The sequence below is a fragment of the Diceros bicornis genome, chromosome 11 (genome assembly GCF_020826845.1).
Source record: "Diceros bicornis minor isolate mBicDic1 chromosome 11, mDicBic1.mat.cur, whole genome shotgun sequence".
NCBI classification, from domain to species: Eukaryota; Metazoa; Chordata; class Mammalia; order Perissodactyla; family Rhinocerotidae; genus Diceros; species Diceros bicornis.
In genome coordinates, this window is record NC_080750.1 from 39,155,001 (window position 1) to 39,173,733 (window position 18,733).

At 31.4% G+C, this 18,733-nt stretch overlaps 1 protein-coding gene across 7 annotated transcripts in view; it reads right to left on the reverse strand.

Annotated features, from left to right (window-relative positions):
* The window catches only part of LRBA (LPS responsive beige-like anchor protein), a 723,014-nt gene that overhangs the window by 389,028 nt on the left and 315,253 nt on the right, over positions 1-18,733 (reverse strand). For all 7 annotated transcript variants that reach the window (XM_058550176.1, XM_058550181.1, XM_058550180.1 and 4 more), the window contains one exon: positions 1,280-1,446. In XM_058550176.1, coding sequence (XP_058406159.1) covers positions 1,280-1,446 — 167 coding nt within the window. The remainder of the gene's footprint in view (positions 1-1,279; positions 1,447-18,733) is intronic.

Here is an 18,733-nt window from a genome sequence, read left to right on the forward strand (position 1 = left end):
ACCAAAAATGATATGCCCAGAAATATAATTCATTTCATTTAAGTAGTCTTCATAATAAGCAGCATGAGATATATCTACTCTATATTAGTGAATACTTGTACTCAAAACAAAAACATCCCATAACAAGTAACTTTCAACTCAGTTTAAAATCCAGCTTTAAAAAAATTAAAATTTTCTATTTACCGGAAAATTTCTACAACTAGACTTAAATGTTTGCTAGACACATAAGCTGCTCAAGACACAAGTGGAAACCAATTACACTTATATGTAATATACAAATAATTTACTATTTTTTTGTTGTCTTCTAGAAAAAGTTATGCAGAAATGAGGAATCAAAAAATATCTCTTTCTAATAGGAAAATACAGAACTGTTTCATTAACATTACTTAGGTGAGTCAAAAAATGTTTCTAAGATTTATTGCATAAAATATTCCAAGGAGACTAAATTTTACAATTAGTCTAAGTTCCTTAGTCCTAAAAGGTAATATAATTATTTTGTTTCTAGAAATAGAATCAAAATTAGCACTTTCAGTTTGGTAATCTTAAAGGAGGTAGATACAGCAAATAAAATTTTAAAGAAGGCATTTAACCATTTTTATCACCATAGTCCTGCAATTTGCAATGCAATTCAAGAAAACAACACATGTTTTCAAGTTTATATGTTAAAAATGTAAAAGTGTTTAGGGAATAGTTTCTTAAAATATTGTATTTGTGGGCCGGCCCCGTGGCTTAGCGGTTAAGAGCGCGCGCTCTGCTGCTGGCGGCCCGGGTTCGGATCCCAGGCGCGCACTGATGCACTGCTTCTCCCGCCATGCTGAGGCCGCGTCCCACATACAGCAACTAGAAGGATGTGCAGCTATGACATACAACTATCTACTGGGGCTTTGGGGGAAAAAAATAAATAAATAAAATTAAAAAAAAAAATTACTGCCATTAAAAAAAAATATATATATTGTATTTGTATAACTTCAGATATAAGTGTAGCTAATAAAATAGTTTACATTAACTACTTCCCTTAACAATTCACTTCAAAATGAATAAATATATAAGCAAATATTCTTTTAGAAGTAGCTGAGGGAACTGAAATATCTATGAAGATCCATAACTGTACCCACACTGATTTTCTACTTCCCCTTTGCTTTAAATTCATAGTAGATGATAAAATACAAAATTCAATTACTCTGTTCTTCATCTGGCCTTGATCATATCCAAAGCCATTTATCTAAACCTAGGCCTTCTATAGAAAATCAGTGGCCAAATTCTAAACGTATCCCTTTACCTCACTGCAGAATTTCCCCAGGCTCCATGCTTGTCTGTAAGAATGTTGATAATTTTCTGGACTAGTTGAGTTGCTGTCACATGGTCTCGATATTTAGCTGCTCTTATCAAATGATCACACATCTTCTCATCTTCTCGTTTGTCCGCAGAGTACTGGGCACACAGTGACTTGGATAGGAAAAAGAAACACCTATTAATAATATAAAAATATGTAAAAAAAACCTTAAAATGCATATCTAACCCAACTATACACTGAAACAAACAGGAACTGAAAATGGTAGACATTTGTGGAATTTTTATACCTTCAACGTTCCCTACTTTATCCATAATCTGCCCTTGTATAACCTCATTTGATAAGAAAAAATTAAAATTATTGATGGAAATCAGAAAATCATTAGCTTCTATACTCCCCGAAATACAACACACCTTCATATTAAACAGTACTAAAAGTACCAAAAAAAATTATGTAATAGCCTATTATTTCTCTCTTTTATTAATATTAGAATAATTTAACTTTATCAAATTATATTTTATAAATATTTGGTAAGCTATCAAAGTTTGCTTGAAAAGGCATAATTCTAAAAAAAAAGAGTCCAAGGTAAGCTAAATAATAAAATGGTCTAAAGTATACTTTAATGGATCCTCCTTTACAATTTAAACAGCAACTTTTCATATCTGACATAAAATCTATAGATATAAATCACATTAAAGGGCTATGCTTTCCTGATTATCAATCTCTGTCTCATTGTGGAACATTAGAGTCACATCTGACCTTAAAACATGATAAAAGGAAACCAAACAAGAATGTTTTGTAAAGACACAATGAACTTGTATCTATTTTTAAAAATAACTTTAAATGTAATTTGAACACATTCTTATTAAAAACCAATAATATATTCTACGTATGACATATCATTCAAAGTCAAGTACAGATGAGGAATATTTGCTTCAAGATCAAATACATGTTACTCAATTGATGGGGTATATATTTGTATATATGTGTGTGCTTATGTTTGAAGTTTGAGTGAGACTCCAACCCCAAGAGACTCTACCCCAAATGTACCATCTATCAATAAAATCAAGGGCCAGGTCTAATACTTTCATTCAATTTTACTCTACATCAACTTTTCTGTTTTCCTATTTTAAGCAACACATAAACTGGGTAATATGACAACACAACAATGACCACAAAAATATCTGAATCTGAAAAGAAAAGAAATAAGCATCTTGGAAACTAACAGTTCAAATGTATTTGATTATTGCTAAAGAAATCTAAGATTTATTATCATAGAATTAACATATTAAATATAAGATAAATAAACATAATTCTTGAAACAAATTCACTTACTTGCAGGGAAAGCAAAGTAACAACTGAAGAGAGAAACAATTCAGACTGGCCATTTATAATTCAAGTGACTATTCTAGCTCTTTAAATATAAATGAAGAAATAAAGACAATATCACATTTAGTCTTTCCTTCCAGAGGCTATGTCTGTACCTAACTATACTATTTGTCCTTCGCATGAAAGCTCAGAGAGGAGTGAACTTAAAATTAAGCACCTTCCTCTAATATCCTCCTGTCATCACTCTGATCACCCTTCTTGGCGGTCAAACGTTTTCCTTCATTATTCCCCATTATGAAATGCTCGCTTTTCTCAAGGCTTTGTCAAATGTCTTTTGGCAATATCATCGACTCCCACATAATCCACTATTAACAATTTATATCTAGCTTTTAAATTTTTCACATCTGACTCAACTGTTTTCCTAAACTCTGAGTCCACATTTCTAACACTGGGGTAAACTCTAATAATCCAACGAGCACTTACAATTTAAAATGTACAAAACTGAACCTACCAACTTTATCCCAAACATGCTATTACACTTGAAAGGGTAAGCTTTTCTATTTCTGTCATCTGTGACTTCTCAATTTCTCTCACTTCATATCCCATCATTCCTCTTTAGCAAAATCTTTTAATCACTATTACCACTACCCTAATACAGAACTTTATTAGTTCATAATTCAGCTCTTGAAATAATCTTCTAATCGTCTTCTTATGAACAGTCCCAGAATTATTTCTAGAAGAATTTATTTTGGTACAGCACAGATATATTTATATACCCCAACATCAAAAAAGTACATGATTGTCTAAAATATTGAACAATTAGGACCACATTTTACTAGCTAGACCTTGTGGCCTTCTATAATTCAGTAACATGGTATATTATCTTTCAACATGCCTGCCTATGCATCCTATAAGCCAGATACACTCAGATTATATGTTACTTCTCAAATATCCTCAAGACATTTTCAAGGACCAGGAAATATATTTCGCCTATAGCTTTTACATGTGAAACAAGTTTAAAGATGTCTATTTAGAAGGTAAGATGGGAATTTGAAGAACAAACTACTAGAGAAGAGCAAGTTATGCAGAAAAAGAGACACAGAAATCTAGAAGTCCTTTTGATTCTTTGGCTGAATATACAGAGTGAAAAAAATAATTGGAAATTAAACAATTCATCTCCAAATAACTTATGGATCAAAGATAAAATCCCAAGGAAAATTAGAAAAATTTGTGGGAATCAGCTAGAGCAGCATTTAAAGGAAGATTTATAGCTTTAAATGTTAAATTAGAAAATATTAAATATCTAAGGAAGAAATAACACAAATCTTACTTTCCTTCAGATGATAAAGGCTAAGGAAATCATTGCAACTAATTTTAGATTACAGGAATAGAAAACTAAAAACTAATATAATTTGTGTAAATAAACACAAAAATCCTTAACAAAATACTAGCATTCAGCTATATATCAAATGGATTCTATACATCATGATGAAGTGGAATTTATCCATGGAATGCAAAGTTGATTTAATATTTGAACAACAATCAGTATAATTTACCATATAACAGAAAAAAAGGAGAAAAACATCACCTGAATATATTTTGTTTTAAAAAAAAAAAAGCATTTTATATCATTCAAAACCCTCTCATAACAAAAAAAAAAAAGAAAAACAAACACTCCATAAACTAGGAATAGAAAGAGACTTCCTAAACCTTAGGAAGGGCATCTATGAAAATCACTGAACTAAAATTAGGGATAAAAAAAAGTATATCCTTTCTCATGACTTCCATTCAATACTGTAACAGAAGTCCTAACCAGTGCAATAAGGCAAAAAGAAGAAATAAAAATACAGTTCGGAAAGGAAGGAGTAAAACAGTCTTCATTTGTAGACATGTCCATGTATGTAATAATCCTAAGGGTACTAGGAAACAACTAATAGACTTATAAGTAAGTTGGACAAGTTTCTTGGATACAAGATCAATATACTAAAAATTAATTGTATTTCTATATAAAGGGCAATAACCAACTGGAAAATGAAAACAAAGAAATAATACCATGTACAACAGCATTAAAAACATGAAATACTTCAGGAGGCATAGTGGTTGGGTTCGGGCGATCCACATCAGCAGTCCAAGGTTCCCAGGCTCGAATCCTGAGCGCCGACCGGTGCACCACTTATCAAGCCATGCTGTGGCAGCGTCCCATATAGAGTGCAGGAGGATAGGGACAGATGTTGGCCCAGGGCCAATCTTCCTCAGCAAAAGGAGGAGGATTGGCAACCAATGTTAGCTCAGGACTAATCTTCCTCACACACAAAAAAATATACATATACACAAATCTGTACAATGTGAACTACAAAATATTGCTATAAGAAATTAAAGAAGACAAAAATAAGTGAAGAAATATACAATGTTTATACATTTTAAAAATTCAGTATTGTTAAAATATCTACTCTCTTCAAATAGATTTTATAGATTCAATACAATCTTAATTAAAAATTTAGCAGGTTTTCCTATGGATATTGACAAGTTGATTCTAAAATATATATGAAGAAAATAAGAGCAAAATAATTTTACAAAAGAAAAATTGTAAGATTTTATGTTCTTTGAAGCAAACTACAAAATTAGAAATCAAGAGAGTTTAGGTTATTAAATGAAGAAAGAATATCTTTTCAACAACTTGTGCTGAAACATCTGGACAGCTACAGGAAAAAAACTTGTCTGTGCCTCATACTACACACAAAATGGTTAATTCAAAATGAATCAAAGACCTGTACACAAAAGTTAAAACTATAATACTTCTAGAAGAAAACATAGCAGAAAATCTGATGACCTTGGGATAGGCAGAGAATTCTTAGACTGGAATTCTTAGACTGAAAACCATAAAAGGAACCATAAAAGAAAATCATAACCATAAAAAAGTTGATAAATTAGACTACATCAAAATTTATAAAATCTTCTCTTTAAAAGGTACCATTTAGAAAATGAAAAGGAAAGAAACAAGTTAGGAAAAAATATTCACCATACACGTAACTAACAAATGATTTCCTTACAGGATATATCAAGAAGTCTTACAACTCAATAAGACAAACCAATTTAAAATAACAGGAAAAGGATGTGAAAAAAAATTTCACAAAGGATATACAAATGACTAATAAGTACATGAGACGTTTAGTCAGTAGGGAAACTGAAATAAAAACCACAATAAGCTATCACTACATACCCACTAGAAGGGCTGAAATTAAATACTGACAATATCAAATATTGGCAAGAATGTGGAGCAAATGGAACTCTCATACCTACCTAGCTGGCTGGAGTGTAAAATCTACAACTATGTTAGAAAACTGTGGCAGTTTCTTGTAAGCTTAAATATATACTTACGACAGCACCTAGCAATTCCACTCCTAGGTATTTCCTCAAAATGAATAAGAACATATTTCCACAAAAATATATGTATGAAAATACCCATAGTGCTTTTAATCATCAGAGCCAAATACTGGAAAATGACCCAATATCCACCTATAGATGAATCTATAAACAAAGCAATACTACTCAGTAATAAAAAGAAACAAATGAGTGATACACACAACAGTGTGGATGAATATCAAAAACTTTATGCTGACCAAAAGAATCCAGACGTTAGAGTACCTACCACATAATTCCACATTTACATGAAGTTGTATAACATGCAAAACTATCTATAATAGAAACTAGATGAGCAGTTGCCTGGGGTTGGGTCTATGTATGTAGAGAGGAACTGAATACAGTAAATCACAAGGGAATTCTCTGAGATGATAGAAACTTTTATATCTTGGTAATAACGGTTAGACAAGTGTATATACTTGTCAAAACTCATCAAACTGTATGCTTAAAATCGGTGTATTTTATTATATATAAACTATACTTCAATAAATAAACTTTAAGTTTTTAAAAAGTGAATAGGCAAGGCACTGAAAAGGAAGAAAGTAGTTAAAATACTCATATCAAAAAAAAATGAGCTCATATACCAAATAGGTAAATAATCTCTATAAATCAATAAGGAAAAGACAGATAACGAATAAGAAACTAGATAAGAGACAAACAGGTGCTTCACAAAAGTAAAAAATAAATAATATATACAAGCAGGAGAAAAGATGAACAGCTTCATTTGTAAATAAAATCCAAAATAAAAACACAATGAAGTACCACTACACAATTACCAGAATGCTAAAATAAAAAGCACCGATCACCTGTTGATGAGAACGTAGAATAATGGGAACAGCTATTTACTGATGTTGGGAGTGGTACACACTTTTGCAAGACAATGTGGCAATATCTATTAAAATTGAAAACATCAATACTATAGTCAAGTAAGTCCACCCTACAGAAATGCATGAGCATGTAAGACTTGTAAAATGGTCAAAGCAGCATTATTATAACAGTTAAGAACTGGAAACAACCTAATTGCCAATCAACAGTAGAAGAGATTATGAAAAACTAATGGTCTACTCATGTAATGTTATATTACACAGCATTGAAAATGAAATAGGAAAATGTAACAAACTAAATGAATTGCACAAACATAATGTTGAACTAAAAATGCCAGGTCAAAACACACACTTTACGATTCCACTTATATAAAGTTCAAAATTGGTAAAGAAATTACAATGCTAAAAGAAACACACTTAAATATTGAAAAAAAAACCAAAGCAAATAAGTCATTCCATAAAATCAGAATAATGTTTAGCTTAATAAAGCAAAAAGGGATTGTGCCTGGATAGGCATATATAGAGGGCTTCTCACAATGATTTCCTTTTAGTACCAAGAAAAGAAGGTAAATCAATAAAGTTAAATACACATTGTTTCTAGAGTTAAGTTTCAGTATGTTTTATGACTAACAGATTATAGATAGTGTTGCATGTTATGCAACTGCATGTAAATGTGGAATTTCGTGGTAGGTACTCTAATGTCTCGATTCTTTTGGTCAGCATAAAGTTTTGAAGGTAAATCAATAAAGTTAAATACACATTGTTTCTAGAGTTAAGTTTCAGTATGTTTTATGACTAACAGATTATAGATAGTGTTGCATGTTATACAACTTCATGTAAATGTGGAATTATGTGGTAGGTACTCTAATGTCTCGATTCTTTTGGTCAGCATAAAGTTTTTGATATTCATCCACACTGTTGTATGTATCACTCATTTGTTTCTTTTTATTACTGAGTAGTATTGCTTTCAACACTAGCCTTTTCAAGGCTAAAATCTTAAAAATATTATAGAGGCTTTTTAGTAATATTTAATGTTAATTGAAGTGTATTGGTTTTACAAATTTTGTGTTTTAAACTTTTTTTAAAGAAACATATACTTGCTTTCAAAAACAAATCAAAAAGTAATGATTTATATGAAATAAAAAGGAAGTTCTTTCTCCCACCTTCTCCGTTTGGCCAGTTGTTTTCTACAGGGGTAGTGACTGTTAACAGTAAGATGCAATTCCTATATAAATGGAATCGAATTAAACATCATTTCCATGTCAGGACATATAGTTCTACCTTCTTTCTTTTTCATGGCTACAAATACGGTATTACATTTTTAGTTAACTAAATATATCTTCTAGTAAACATGTTTAAATGTACTACCTTACTTCCCAATTTGTCTCAAAATCACTTACACTATAAATTACTTGTCTCATTGGAAACCATTTAAAAGTGAAATCACCTAAGGGACAACAAATTAAGAACCTTTTCAATATTTCACTTTTGGAAGTCTTTGCACTTGATCCTTTAACTAAGATTTAAAGTCTAATCAAAAAAAAAAAATTATCCACAGAAATCTTACAAAGACTCCTGAAAAAGACTTAGAAAAATGAAAGCTTAAAACCTCAACAGCAAACAAAAGTCAACCAATGACAATGTGTGACAGCCACCTTTAATTCTGAAGTGATTCTTCTGTCATCGGACGCCTCAAAGTATTGATTCTCTCAGCATGAAAAAGCCTAAGCCAATGAAACAGATATAGTATCATCCCCCCGATAATAGCATTCAAGGTTAAAACAGGCAGAACACTTATCAAAGTATCTCTTCCATTTCTTATTGTTTTAATGGACTGGATACAATCTGTTGGGTTCTTATCTCTACAAACTGCAGTCCTCGAACAATATTTTAAAATAATCTGAAGATTAATATTGGTTCTAATTTTTTACTTTAGACTTTTGATAATAAAAAACTTGTTTCAAAATACTTTTATATGGTTTCTGTAAAACTAAGACAACATTAAGAAGAGGGCTATAGTTTCCACTTGTGTATCAAATCCACACATAGCATTATGTTTATATTACTTCATTACTTTATTAGAGTTATTTATTAACAATAAAAATCACAAAATTCTTAGGTAAATACCAAAACATCTTCCAAAAAGACAAGCTGATTTGTTCAACAATGCTTGCATACATCATACATCAGTTTGGTTAATAAAGTAAAATGTGGTTAGTATCTGTGATCAATAAAATTAACATGGAAATTAAGCAAAGGATAGGGTTAAACCCAAACAATTATACTTATGAACCACATATCGCTAGCCCAGGAAAAGATCAAAATTCAAAATTCTAACTACAGTTTCTACTGAATACATATAATTTTCACACCATCATAAAGTCAAAATATCATTCCATCATAAAGTAAAAAAGTCATAAGTTGAACCACCATCAGTCCAGGACCATCCGTATGCAGAACCAGGGAGAGTTTCACAGAGAAATTAAAGGCTAACTGTTCACCAAGAACAAAGGGCTCATTTAAGATAGAAAAAATAAATTATAGCATAATAAAGAGGCAAAAAAAATAAGAGAAGCTTAAATAAATACCTTTTTGAAAAGCAAAGATAAGAATACTAGAATAAGACATGTAATTACCAAAGCCCTCCCTTTTTAAATACTCTGATATATACTTGTTTATATTTTCTGTGGATACCGAATGTATTTTTACCCATTTCCTTCACAAAAATATTATTGCTCAAAGGTTTATATAAATCACTTAACATATAAATAAACTACATTTACTTTGCTTATCTGAATATTTTATATTGCTACAACTTCTTTAATTCTTATCCAAATGTACTACTAACGTAGACTAATTCAAAATAACACATCTGAATATCAACTGGCTTTTAGGTACTGCTTCTCAAACTATCTGTGATGAAGAACTAGTTTTGGTTTTTACTTTTTGAAATACACTGAAAACTGATGCTTTTTGAAATAATCTGACATCGCCAGACATTCAAGCTATAAAAGTTTCAAAATACTTATTCAATTTCTGTACTTATCTCTTTGTGGACTAGTAACAAGCAGTTTGGTCAACAGACCACATTTAAGTAGCGCTAGTATAACAGATAAATAGAAGGAAACTATTTTTATCAACTCAAGTACTGCCATCTTGCTTTCTATGATAAAATATTTGATCTTATATTCAGAGCTTTACTTTATACTAATAAACCATAAATAACAAAGCCAATATTCTAATTTTATACGACCAAATGCTAAGTGATAATTGTTGTATGAAATGCACTACAAAGATTTTAAATTAGCTTAGTTTCTTATCTACCTTTACTTTACAATTCATTAAGAAACAGCAATGTTTTTACTAACATATAATTTTGTAAACTGTTAAGATAACCAAGACATTTCACAAATTGAAAGCTTGAACAGAGGCTTGATATATCTATGAGGAATACATTCAGAACTTTTCTGAATTTTTTCAAAAAGAGATTTTCAGGAAGAGATTTTTCAATACCATTAAGAGGTCCAGTTTTCTATCAAGAATATACTTTATATTATTAGAATATACTGAGAAGATAATGAAAAAAAAACATTTTTCAGTTTGGATATAATTTGATCAGCACTGCTCACAGATATAAGTTTAATTTTAACTATGCTATAGTTGCTTTGCTTTTTTCTAGCTTCTCATCTTTAATGGAGTGCCCAGTAATATAGCTTTGTTATTTGAAGCTAAATGAGCATCACTTACAATTTTCAAACAAAGGCAGAAACATCACCTCTCTTCCTTTGCCCCAACAACGACAGTTTCTTTAAATTTCACAAATAATTCTAAAAATTATGATTTTTTTTATATGTATGTGTATACATGTGCGGTGAATAGGTATGTATATGGTCTGTCCGAAAGTTACCCATAGAAGACTTAGAGCAGGAAATGTTGTGAGCCCAGCTTTTAATCTGGCCATTATCAAGAAGCTAAAATAGAAAGTGAGACAAGTTAAAACACATCCTGGAAGAATCTCTAAAAATAGTGCATTCCAGAATGAATACACCAGACTTTAGAAATATACTGAGAAATATTATGATTGCATAGCTCAGGTATGGAACAGATACCAGAATATATATGGTAAATTGGCCTGAGAATTTCCCTTAGAGAATTTGATGGTCTCATTGCCAATCAACCTGAGGCAGGAAAAATAATGAACCTGGGAAGAAACAACATTTTTATCCCTAAGGCTGGAGGCAGGTGCGCCTGGACCATAAGAAGAAAAAATGTGGTCCAAGGAGCCCCCTATGTGGAGGAGCTGAACTAGCCTCTGCAACATGGCAAAGGGACAAGGGCTTGAGAGAAAGAGGTCAAGAAAGGGTCAAGACAAATCTCCTATGTAGGAGCATGGCCTATGAATTCTAAGAGATGCAATAATATTGATTTTTATTTTCCTTTCCTGCACTGTGATGCACTTCTATCAGTGCTAGGCCCACAAACGAGAAAAGCAGAAGTCTATGTTCATGTTTTGGGCAATGGGATAAAGAAAAAACAGCTACTTCCAGGAAAAGCCACTTGTGTGATAGTAAGACATAGCTTCCAGAGCTCTGACACAGCAGGAGCCTGGATCAAGGCCCTACGGCAGAAGTGAGAGTTCCAGATGAACCGTGGGATATGTAAGCATTCCTTGGATATTCTCAGAGATTACTTAGAATAGAAAAATGCTCTCCCTTTTATAGTAAAAATTATAGCTCCATTATTGAACTCTTAATATGGAGTTACAGTAACAGGCACTTTACATTTATCAAATCCCATTTACTCTTCCCAAAATTACTCCAGGTAAGGATCATTATTATCCTGATTTTAAGATGAGGCAATGGTGTCTTAGCTCAATAACTAGTAAATGACAGAGCCAAGATTAATGCACAAGGTTATCCGACTGGAAAATCAAAGCTATGCTAAACTGCACCATAGGAATCATGTGGTCTCATTGATAGGGTGCTCAAACTATAGTGATTTGAACATTTAAAAGGACTAGAATACTCTTTTAGTTAACTATGGCAGTATTCTATCACTTTCATGATTACTTATCAACATCATTTTTATCTAAGGTAAAGAAAATAACAATGACAGAAAAGCTACAATTAGAAATATACATATTGGGGCCGGCCCGGTGGCGCATGTGGTTAAGTGCGCGCGCTCCCCTGCAGCGGCGCAAGGTATAGTGTATCACCTATGTAATAATATTGAAATTTTCTTTCATTCACTGTTGTAGAAGATTTTTGGTTCAGATCCCAGGGGCGCACCGATGCACTGCTTGGCAAGCCATGCTGTGGCGGCGTCCCATATAAAGTGGAGGAAGATGGGCATGGATGTTAGCCCAGGGCCAGTCTTCCTCAGCAAAAAGAGGAGGACTGGCAGATGTTAGCTCAGGGTCGATCTTCCTCACGAAAAAAAATAGACAGACAGACAGATAGATAGATAGATAGATAGATAGATAGATAGATAGATATAGTCAAGCTTATCATTTCACTGTTCCTATCCTATAGAAGAAGAAATATGTATAAAGAGGTTAAAAAAGATAACCAAAACCATAATAGAAGTAAATACCAAAGCTGAGAAGAGAATTGTCATTCTAATGCTTTGCTATTAAGCTATGACTCAAGATCTATTAATCAATCCTCTCTTCATGAAATGACAAAATTGATTATGCAAAGTGTACAACACGAAAGGAATGTGGCAAGACAATGGGGTGCATTAATCACTAATGTAGAATCATCATGGGAAACAGAATGGTATCTAAATTCTTAGCTTCAAAAGAGTTATCTTTAACTTTGACCATCTCTCTCTCACTTTTTAAGATGAGATGGTCAAATAGGAGCAAAGAGTATAAGGAAAAAAAAGAAGGACAAAATAAAAAGAGGAAGAAGAATGAAGAAGACAAATAGGAAAGCATAAATGGCAGGTTCACTTAAAAATACTTTGCACTGTCTCAAAGTTAAAGTTTGCTTTAAAAGTTAAGAAAAAGCACAGTATCATAATATTTCATTTGCACTGTATTTCAACCACTAAATGAAAGACAAAATGGAGAATTCAATTCACTAAAGGGAATACAAAGTAAAGAACTGGACAAAGGTGGAAAAAAGTTTGTCATTCAACTAATGTTTAAATAGACCAGACTTACTTTGCACTCTACCAATTTTACATGCACATAGGACGAAATATATAATCAGTGGAAAAGAGTAAAATAAACAGAAAGAACATACGATTAAGGCTTAGTTTCAAAAATCTTCTACAACAGTGAATGAAAGAAAATTTCAATATTATTACATAGGTGATACACTATTACCTAATACAGCTATTTACTACTCATCTTTTGGGCTAGACTAAACAAAACATAAGCTCCAGATTTGGGGCTAGGCTTACTGACCTTTAAGGACCCCCATATTACAAAGAAATGAAGTTAAGTATCTTGTCCAACACTACATAGTTCATTAGTGGTGGAACCAAGACTGAAACCTAGTTCTGATAAATCCCAAATCCATGTTTTCTATCATACACTGCAGACGGTGATAACAGTTTTACAGTACACATGTAATTAAATATTTTAAATTAATGCTCTTAAGTCTAATAAAATAAAAGCTACAAAATAAAAACCTGTTCAGCAAAAGAGAAAGTAGACTGTAGGCTATTTAAAAGATTTTTATTCATCATATCAAAATGCAACTCCACTCTTGGAAAATCTAAGTATTGTACATGGTCTGAATCTCAACCACCAAAAGTTCAGCAAATAATTACCACAGAGATTTAAATTTTCTGACTTTCTACATTATTAAATGATAATTAAGAAAAACAGTGGCAAACTGGATATCCACATGTAAAAGAATAAAATTGGATCCTTATCTTACACCATACACAAAAATCAACTCAAAATGGATTAAAAACTTATACATAAGACCTAAAACGATAAAACTCCCAGAAGAAAACATATGGGAAAAGCTCTTTGGCACTGGTCTTGGCAATGATTTTTTTGGATTTGACACCAAAAGCACATGCAACTAAAGCAAAAACAAACAAGTGGGATTATATGAAACTAAAAAGTTTCTACAAAGCAAAGGAAACAATCAACAAAATGAAAAGGCAACCTACAGAATGCAAGAAAATATCTGCAAACCACATACCTGATAAGGGGTTAATATCCAAAATATATAAGGAACACATACAACTTAATAGCAAAAAAATAAATAATCTGATAAACAAAATGGGCAAAGGACCTGAATAGATATTTTTCAAAAGAAGATATACAAACGGCCAACAGGTACAGGAAAAGATGCACAAATCACTAATAAATAGGGAAATGCAAATCAAAACCACAATGAGATATCACCTCACACTTGTCAGAATGGCTATTATCAAAAAGACAAGAAATACCAAGTGCTGGGGAGGGTGTGGAGAAAAGGAAACTCTTACGTACTATTGGTGGGAATGTAAATTGGTTCAGCCACTATGGAAAACAGTATGGAGGCTCCTCAAAAAATAGAACTACTACATGATCCAGCAACTCCAGTTCTTTATATCCAAAGAAAATAAATCACTATCTCAAAGAGCTATATGCACCCCCATGTTCACTGTAGCATTATTCAAAATAGCCAGGAAATGGAAAATCATAGTATCCATTGACAGATGAATGGATAAACAAAATGTGATATATATACAATGGCATATTATTCAGCTCAGAAAAAGAAAAAGGAAATGCTGCCATTTGTGGCAACATAGATAAACCTGGAGGACATTTTGCTAAGTGAAATAAGCCTGACTCAGAAAGACAAATACTGCATGATTTCACTTACATGTGGAATCTAAAAAAACAAAACAAAAAAGTAGAACTGAGAGTAAGAGAGTAGAATGGTTGTAACCAACACTGAGGGGTAGGGAAAGGGAAGATATTGATCGAAAGGTACAAACTTTAAGTTATAAGATAAATAAGTTCTGAATATCTAATGTACAGCTTGGTGACTATAGTTAATAAGAATGTATTACATGCTTGAAATTTCCGGAGAGAGTAGATTCTCAAGTGTTCTCACTACACACAAAAAAACGGTAACTATGTGAGATGATGGATATGCTAATTTGCTTGATTGTGGTAATCATTTCACAATGTATACATATATAAAAACGTCATGTTGTGCACCTTAAATATACAATATTTATTTGTCAATCATAGCTCCATAAAGCAGGAGGAAAAAACAGTGGCAATCTAATAAGCAATGCAAGGAAGCATGATAATTATTACTTCTCTTTATGCTTCTACCAGGATACGACAATAACATTCTCTTAATCTAAAAGGATCTAGCTCTCACATGAATAGACTGAGTCCCCAAAGTTTTGTTAGCTGGATATGAAAACCTTCATTAATCCTATATTCTATCTTATATTAGTTGATACTTTCATTGCTTTCTATGTTCTAAGCCTATAGCAGGTATTGAAATTAAAATAAGAAACAGATCCTACTGTTTCTTAGGTATTGAAATTAAAATAAGAAACAGATCCTACTGTTTCTTAGGAGTCAATACCTAAGGTTTGTTTCCCTCAGTAGACACAAATAATTTCAAAACATTTTTAAAGGATACAAGTAACTCTCACAAGGTCTCTGAGAATAACATAATCCAGAATTTGAAATAATATATCTATAATTTATATCTATAAATATAATATCTATAACAAAGACAAACCACAATGAAAGAAAGGTTAGCCTCTATTTCCCCTACATGACTGCTATAAGAGAAGTAATGTACACAAACCACACAGACCCTTAGATAAAACACACTCAAGCCAAAATCTGTAAACATCCAAAAATTACATGTAAAATTTTATGGTTATATTTGTATGAATTTCCCAAGGTCAGATTCTCAAAAGAGTCCATAGCCAAATAAAAACATAAGAACCACCGACTCAAAATAAAGAACATTTTATATAACTCCATTTTTGTTTAAATGTATATTATGTCTGAAATACATATACATCAAGTGTACATTCATAATAAAACGTCTGAAAATTATGTGCTAAACCATATTATTGGGAGGCATGGTAAAGGGAAAGATACCAGAGAGTGTTTTCTTTTTACTTTATACTATTCTTTATTGTTACCTTTTTTTTCCTTTTCTTTTTTTTTTTTTTTGGCCACTTGTATTCTGCAGCTTAAAATTTTTTGAATTAAAAAAAAAAGAGCCATTGATCTAGGTGAAACTTTTTCTTAAGTCAGAGTTTCCCAGATTAACCTTCGAGGATGTACTTGAATTCTACTTTTAAAAGACACTTTTTTGTTGTTTTTATTTCCATAACAATCTAAACAAACCAATAAAAATAGATTTGGGGTTATCTGGATTATAGATATATAGAAGCATTTCATATGCTTATAAATCTTATACAACTACAACCAAATTAATCATAAATTAAAACAAGCAGCAGCACAAAAATCGATGAGTTTATATCACTTATGATTGCTTAAAGTGAAAGAGTATAACTTGTAATAAGTTGATAAGCATTAGATTGGACTTATCATATGTTAAAATGGCACCAATCAATACATGAAAATTATTATATGCAGCTGACTTATGTTACCAATGATAACGATAAAACTTCTCTTTCATAATGATAATACTTAACTAAAACTTATTTTCATACACTAACATTTCAGTATTGACTTCATATATAGAATTGATTCTATATTGTGAAAATGGCTTGATGCAAGAGAATAACATAATAATTGCAATACTGTTGGTTACATGAAAAAAAAACAAGATGAATTCACATCAAGTGAAGTATCATGTACTACACGAATGAAAATTTAACATAAGTTTTAAAAATCAAAAAATAAAATAAGATTATGGCATAAACTTTGAGTTATTCTCCCAAATCTTCCTTCTTCAACAGTACCAGAACCTCCAGATTTTTCGAGGGTCTGTAGCCATCTAGAATAAAGAATACATTTCCAATCTTTGTACTATTTTGCCACTACTAATAAAACTAATAAAAGACTTATAAGGGAAAATAATATATGTATGTTTTAGACAAAGTGAATACAAGGAGCCAGGAAGACACCTAGGTAGAGATATACGGCACATTTTTGGAAATGTGAAACCAGAGGTAAGGTCTGCACTATAATAATTACATCAAAAGGAATTCAACCAAATATTTAAGAAGCAGATAATTCCAATTCCACCAGCACTGTACCTGAGCTTAAAAAAAACAACACACAAAATTTCCCATTTTTTGTATAAGGCAAGTGTAACACTGATATCAAAAACTACCAAGCGCCTAAGACTGATTGGAAAGTTACAAACAACCACAACTCAATTTAACTTAACGAAAAGAATGCAAAAATCACAAATAAAATATCAGCAAACAGAATCTGGCAGCACATTAAAGAAAAAAATATCATCAAACTATATTGGCATAATATTGACATATCTAATATTTTAAAAAGCGTATTATCAACTCTACTGCTCCACTTAAGGATGACAAAATTGAACAAAATTCTTCAATAAAAAGAAAAAAACTCAACAAAACCGAACTAAATGAATATTTCATTAAAATTATATATTATATGTACTTCAGCTGAAAGAATATATCATAATTGCTGGGGAAACACCAAAGCATCTCTACTGAAGTCAGAAACTTGAAAAAGATGCCAACTACAATTTTTTAACACTATACTGGTGATCTCACTTATATGTGAAATCTAAAAACAAAAAAAGTTGAACTCACAGAAATAGAGAATAGAACGGTAAAATAACAAATAAAACATTAGCAAACACAATCTGGCAGCCAATAGTGATTATTATTATTAATCAATAATAATAATTGAATAAACCAATTCAGTTAGATAATAAAAAGAAATTAGAGGAATAAAATTTGGAAATAAGAAGGAAAAACTAACAATATCTGTAAATGATATGATTGCATACTTGAAAAGCCCAAGAGAATCAAATGAAAACAGTTTTTTCAACCACACAAGTTGAACCCAACATTAGATAAACAAGACTAGACAAAGCAATTCTGAAAAAATTTTAAAAGTCAATGAAGGGAAAGAGGAATATAGCCCTACTAGTATTAAACACATTACAAAACCTCAATAATTTAACAAGTTTGACACCAATACATGAAATCACACACAGACTAATAAGGAAAATAGAACATCAAGAAACAGACCCCAAAACATATAGAAATTTAATATATCATAACAGTGGCATCTTAAATCAAAGGGGAAATTTTAGATCATGTAGTAATTGTTATAGGGAAAACTAGGTTGTCATATAAAATAAATTGTTAGATTCTTATCACAGTTTATCCTAAGATAAACTCTAAATAAATATTAAAATGTAAAACAATAAAACTTTAGAAATACTAGAAGAAACATGGAGAAAGTCACGTATAATCTATGCATGTAGAAGACCTTTCCAACTACCAACCAAAAATTCTGAAGTCATAAAAGAAAATATTCATAAATTCAACAACAAAAAAATTTTTTAAAAACTTCTACAGCACAAAAATAAAATCCACCATACCTAAGTTAACAAACAAACTGGTAAAAATATTTGTAACATACATCAGAGAATTGATTCCTTAATATATGCAGAGCTTCTACAAATCAGTAAGAAAAGAACAATCCAACAGAATAGGCAAAGGATATGTTCTCAGGAAGAGAAATACAAAAGCCTCAAGGATAAGAAACCTCACTCATAAAAAACAGAAACGTCAAGTTAAAACTACACTGAGAAACGCAAATAAAAATTACATGACTACCAATCTATGAGAATGACAAAAGTCCAAAAGTTTGATAACACATTTATCAAACAGACACTCATACGTTGCTACTGGCAGTGTA